Source organism: Octopus bimaculoides, chromosome 10, assembly GCF_001194135.2.
Source record: "Octopus bimaculoides isolate UCB-OBI-ISO-001 chromosome 10, ASM119413v2, whole genome shotgun sequence".
Classification (NCBI taxonomy): domain Eukaryota; kingdom Metazoa; phylum Mollusca; class Cephalopoda; order Octopoda; family Octopodidae; genus Octopus; species Octopus bimaculoides.
Window position 1 is genome coordinate 55,304,582 of NC_068990.1, and position 6,560 is coordinate 55,311,141.

At 36.1% G+C, this 6,560-nt stretch overlaps 1 protein-coding gene across 1 annotated transcript in view; it reads right to left on the reverse strand.

Annotated features, from left to right (window-relative positions):
* Positions 1 to 1,455: 1,455 nt before the first annotated feature.
* Positions 1,456 to 6,560, reverse strand: part of LOC106879927 (activator of basal transcription 1) — a 14,290-nt gene continuing 9,185 nt past the window's right edge. The window contains exons 2-3 of the mRNA XM_014929682.2: positions 2,891 to 3,098; positions 1,456 to 2,041 (exon numbers count right to left, since the gene is read on the reverse strand). Coding sequence (XP_014785168.1) covers positions 1,518 to 2,041; positions 2,891 to 3,098 — 732 coding nt within the window. The 3' untranslated portion in view covers positions 1,456 to 1,517. The remainder of the gene's footprint in view (positions 2,042 to 2,890; positions 3,099 to 6,560) is intronic.

The window sequence follows — 6,560 nt, forward strand, 5'->3', positions numbered from 1 at the left end:
ACAAGATACTACTTGCCATTGAGGCATGATATAGTTGCAGAAACTATTTACAATGCTATCTGGAGGAAGGACTGCCCCAACATATACATCCAAGGCATGTCAGAACCATTAGGTATTCACACCTTTAAAAACAAAGTACTGGTGGAACACACCCAGTAAAGACATATCAGTTCAATGCAAACATAACAGACCTGTTCTGTGGGATAGGGGACAAAATTCATGAACTGTTGTAGAGGTCAGCAGCCCAACAGATGTGAATGTACAATCAAAAGTCCAGAAAAAAAGAGAGCATTTACAGTGAATTGATGTGGAACTTACTGCACTTGTACCCTGACTATGAATTCTCATTTGCACCTATCATCCTAGGCGCATTAGGTTACGGACCAACAAATTTGCTCAAAAACTTAGAAATACAGTTTCACAGAAGAGCAAAAGAAACCGACATGGATTCTCGAAATCCAATCTGTAAGTAGCACAGTGAAGATTTGTACATTTCAAAAATTCTCCACATAAGATCTTTATGTGCATAGATGCATTTGTCTGTTTTGGCATGGTTTCTACAGCTGGATGCCCTTCCTAACACTAACCACTTTATAGAGTGTACAGGATGCTTATTATGTGGTACCAGCACCAGTGCTTTTTATGTTGCACCAAGGCCAATCAGTACCTTGCAAGACTAGGAGGGTGCAAAGTGGTATTAAAGGAATGTGGCTTTGCGCTAGTTGAGAGATTTAAGGTATAGGAGGAGCAGATATAGGTGTCCTGCTGTAGAGTAGATACATGGATGACCCAGCTGGAAAACGAAGGAGCCTAAGTTAGAGAGTGGTAAGCAGAATTCGATTTGGAAGCTTATGGGTGTATTTTGTGGAAGATTTAGTTAATATGTCCAGCAGGTTGAACTGTGCGGTGATGCAGTACTAATAGGATATTACCAAGTGGACAGACCTAGCATGGTAGTCTTTTATTTAATTTAATTTTTTTTTTGACAGACAATGGATGACAGAATTCATTTTTAAGTCTCACTGAGAATCAAATTATATTTTTTATTCTCTGGGGGTATATCTAATATGATCTGGAGGCTGATACAATCAATTGATAACCTGAAAGTTGTAAATGAACATGATGATCATCATCATACAAGCAAAGCTGCCGTTTCCAGTCTCCCATGAAAAAAAAAGTCTAGTTTGGAAACGGGTTCAATTTCTTCCTGAGAAACGTACTTGAGTAAGCATATAATTTACTAAATTATCTTACCCAATTCAAGATGAGGAAACCATAGGTATGTATATTAATACATTTTCTAACCAGTTGTAAACTTGTAAATGATCTACAGTTTTTTGAAACCCATTCTCATGTAGGAAATTATATTTGCATTTTATCCTTTTTTATTCTTTTAAAGTTAATTTTTTGTTTTTAAAACAAAAAAAATCTAAAAAACAACTAAGAGAAAAACAGTTATGGATATTTATATTTTATTGTTAGGGATATTTATATTTTATTCAAATGATAAATATACATTAAAAGGAAAATGCTGCAGAAAATATTTTAGAACATCCTTTTTGGTTTCCAGCAAATGTCTTCTTTTCAAAACGGTTTGTTTCCCCTTCCTTTAATTTTGCTTTCTTTCTCTTTAAAATTTCTTCTTCTGTTTGTTTTTGATAAAAACCTTTGCCTTCAAAATGAATGTCTGATGGCTTAGCCACTACTTTCTTTTTCCGTTTATCTTTAATTTTTTTTAAAGTTTCTGCTTTTTGGATGCTTTCAAGGCGAAAGTTTGCAGTGCGTTTAACTTTGGAATATTCTGCTTGTAGACGCATTTTATGTGCTGCTTTCTCAAATGCAAGACTTTCTCCAAGATGTCTCCAACGGAATTTACTTAAATATTTGATATTCCAAACTTCTCCAGCCCATGGAGATCTGTGTTTACTTTGTACTTCCTGTCCATTTAGCAACTTGGCAGCCCGCTTTGCATGTTTCTTTTCTTTAAATTCAACCCAGCCTTCTTTGTAAATACGTGCTTTTTTACAAACTCGAGATTCCCCTGCAATAAAGATAAAATTAAATCAATGCTACATATAATGTTTTGACAATTTCTTTTCATCGTTAAACTCTATTAAAATAGTGAAACCCACCTGTGCTTATGCCACATAAAAAGTACCCATGCTGGTGCTAAGTATAAAGTACTGGTGCTGGTACCACATATAAAGCACTGGTGATGGTGCCATGTAAAGTGTACCCAGTACACTGTACAGTGGTTGGTGTTATGAAGGACATCCAGCTGTAGAAACTATATCAAAACAGACAATTGAAACCTATTTTTCATGTTTGCATCATCAAACCTATATGTATACACAGGGTGCCTAAGATATTTGAGGACAGATTTATATTTATACAAAAACAGATATATAATAATAGATAATAACTTTCATCATCATCATCATCATTTAACATCTGCTTTCCATGCTAGCACTGGTTGGACGATTTGACTGAGGACTGGCGAACCAGATGGCTGCACTAGGCTCCAATCTGATCTGGCAGAGTTTCTACAGCTGGATGCCCTTCCTAACGCCAACCACTCCGAGAGTGTAGTGGGTGCTTTTACGTCCCACCGGCTCAAGGACCTGTCAGGCGGTACTGGCAATGACCACGCTAAAATATATACTGTGTACACAGTTGTGTTTGTGATATGTTTGTCCACCATTGTTTAAAAACAGGTATTGGCTTGTTTACATACCTGTAACTTAGTAGTTTGTCAAAAGAGAATGATAGAATAAGTACCCGACTTTAAAAAATTCAAATAGCAGGGTAGAGATGTTTGACCAACCCTTCAAGGCTGTGCCTTAGCATGGCTACAGTCCAATTACTGAAAGAAGTTAAAAGAATATTTTACCATCAGCTTGTAGAAATACTCGTCCAATTTTTCCGCAACGGGAAAGATGCTCTTTTAATACTTTGACATTCATGAAACGAGGTATGCGACTCAAGTAGATAACACCTGAATCTGCTTCAGAAATCTGAGAGGGAAGGATTGTCTTTTTGGAAGCAGATTCATCTTTCTCTTCCTCATTTTGCTCAGTTTCAAGTGAATTGGATTCTTGCTGAAAAGAAAAAAGAATGTGAAGCACAATTAACCCTTTAGCATTCACATTACTCTGTCGAATGTAATGCTTATTTATTCACATTGTTTTAGATTCATCATGCATTATCTTCTAGCTTTGTCATTTCAATGGTGTGATTGTTTATTTTTAGAATGACATTATATAACTGGCACTCCATCAGTTATAACAAGGGTTCCAGTTGATCCAATCAATGGAACAGCCGCCTGCTCATGAAATTAACATGCATGTGGCTGAACACTCCACAGACACGTGTATCCTTAATGTAGTCCTCAGGGAGATTCAGCATGACACAGAGTGACAAGGCCGGCCCTTTGAAATAAAGATACTAGTCATTTTTGCCAGCTGAGTGAACTGGAGCAACTTGAAATAAAGTGTCTTGCTCAAGGACACAACGCATCACCAGGAATTGAACTCCTGACCTTACGTTCATGAGTCTGAATACCCTCACCTCTACGCCAATACACTTTCACTTGAATGACATTATAGAGTAGGCCAGACTACCTAATTTGAACATAAAATAGGTAGAATATATGAGCTGGATATGATCTGTTTAAATGTTAATGAGTTGAACATTTTAGAGTCTAAAGAAATTTGAAACAAAAACATACTAATAAACACAAAATATTACTTTAGTCTGATTTTATCCATCAAACATTATGGAAACAAAATTATTTATATATCACCATGAATAGGATTTGCATTCATCTGATTACTTCCTTAACCCTTTAACATTTAAACCAGCCACATGTGGCCCAAATATTCCACCTGTTTTATGTTCAAACTGACCAGATCCAACCTCTCACACCTACCTACAATGTCATTCTAAGAACAAACAATCTCATCATCAAAATCTCAAAGCTACAAGGTAATTCATGATTAATTCAAAACAATGTAAATAAATAAGCATTACATTAGGTATGAATGATAAAGGGTAAAGTATTTTAAAAATAACAAACCTTCTTACATCTGATAATTTAGTATTTCTGAATGCAATTTACTTAACTAGTATTTTATTGCCTATATTCCATGAACAGAACTGTATTAAGAACTGTACTATGGACTAAATAAAGAATTAAAAATGATAAGTTTTTACTTTTTTCTTCTTCAACATAAATCTTTATTTTATACATAAACGTATCTAAAAGTTTCAGAATTAATGAATTTAACAAGCATCGCCGACTGCATAAATCCTTCTCATCTGGCTGTAAATAGTAAATAGTCAACTCTTTTAGACAAACTATAGTGCTTTGCTCAAATAACTTTCATCAAAAATACTAAACTGAATATTATGGAAAAGAAAAAATTCAGGATGTGATATAAAAACATGAAGGATTCTAAATAGTCACTCAACCCGATATAAATAACAACCAGATCTCCCCCATATCATATCATATTCACAAAAAGAAAAAAGTCACACACGAAATAATTTGGTCCTAGATGCACCAAGTCTAATAAAGATGGGACAGTCACAAGAGGAATACTCTTGATCATAGGTTTACATGATCAGAGCTGGCCTGGGGCTAAACAAGATATGATTAATTTATCTTGCACTCTTTGAAATAAATCATTAGTTTCTCGTTTGAAATCCAATCATGTTATAAGAATCTCTTCTCCACAGAGCAAGAGATGAGATATCATTTTCAAAATAGTTTATAATTGTTTTTATCAGATCCTGCCATAATCACTTGCAAACACCTACTTTATCATTGTCATCATCCTCCTCCTCCTTTAACGTTCATTTTCCATGCTGGCATGGGTTGAACAGTTTGACTAGAACTGGCAGCCAGAGAGCTGCTCCAGGTACCAGTTTGATTTGGATTGGTTTCTACAGCTGAATGCGCTTCCGAATGCCAACCACTTTACTGAGTGTGCTGGGTGCTTTTAACGTGGCACTGGCACGAGTGCTTTTATGTGGCACCAACATGAGTGCTTCATATATGGCACTGGCATGAGAGCTTTTTACATGACACTGGCACAAAGCTCTTGCAGGCTAATCCTTTTCATCAGGGTGAGCTATCTTAATGTATTCACAATAATATTTATGCAAAGATAGTAAATCAATTTCATAAAATTCAAAATGCTGTAGTGAGAACTTGATTTGGATAAAAACTATGATCCTATTAGGTTCACACATAGCTATACAGTTAAGTTCACAACCATGAGGTTGGGGGGTGGGGGTTTCGTCCCACCGCATCTTGAGCCAATGTCTTCAAATGCGGTTAAGAAGTTGAAATCATAACCATGAGGTTCTAAACCCAATTACACAACCTTCAGTTAACCATAACTTGCTGAAAATTTTGTGCACCCACAGCCAAAATAATATATGGACAATGGCAAATGGATATAATCATCTACAGATTTACCTTTAGAAACGATGCTTTTCCCCCTCCATATTTTAAAGAGGTCTCAGGCCAGCAGTGTTTGGGGTCTGAAAATATGCCATAGTGCTAAACACCTTATGAGCGAGAAACCCAGGGTAACCCCATAAACCAGCTTACCCCACTATTATATATATATATATATCAATGTCCTTTGAGGATATATAGTGACACATCGTTCTCTTTATCTAGTCCTCTAACTCACTCTCCTTTGTTTTCCAACTGGAGTACCCATGTATCTCTACAGCAAGACACCTATATCTGTCCCTTTTATATCGTAAATCTCTCAACTGGTACAAAGCCACACACCCTCAATACTACTCCCTACCTCTGTTGAGGGTTTTTTACTTGCGAGATACTTGTTGACCCTCTGGCTGATGGTGCCATGTAAGAATCACTGGTGATGGTGCCACATAAAAAACACCCAGTACACTTTGTAAAGTGGTTGGCGTTAAGAAGGGCCTCCAGCAGTAGAAACCATGTCAAAACAAAGTTGGAGCTTGGTGTGGCTCCTGTGAAACAGTCCAACCCATGCCAGCATGGAAAACATATATTAGATACCGATGATGAGTATATTTTCTATATGCTGGTATACACTGGGTCACATTGTATATTTTCTTAGTAACTTTTAAATGTCTTATTTAACTAAATCACTCCAAGTCTTATATATTACTATTTAGCCAAAAGAGGAGTAGGGAAAGAATAGTAACAATGACGTATTAGGTTCTCTCATATGCACAGTATCCTCCGCTTATTGTTATCCAATATCACATCGCCTAACACACGTTTATACATCAATGCAGACGCATAGCAACAACCAATTCTACAATCAATAACTGTTATCATTAACTATCATATTTTTGATACTGCATGTGTCAAATGGCCTCCACCTTTGCAACAATGAGCACGTGTGGTTTTTACAAACACCTTCTGTGGTTTCCTTTCGATTGTATTTCTTTTTTCTTACTGCGAGACACGAACCGGATTTTTTTTTTTTTAACTCGGAACAATATGTTACTGAACTAGTTACATTAGATTATCTAGTTTGGTAGAACTATTATCT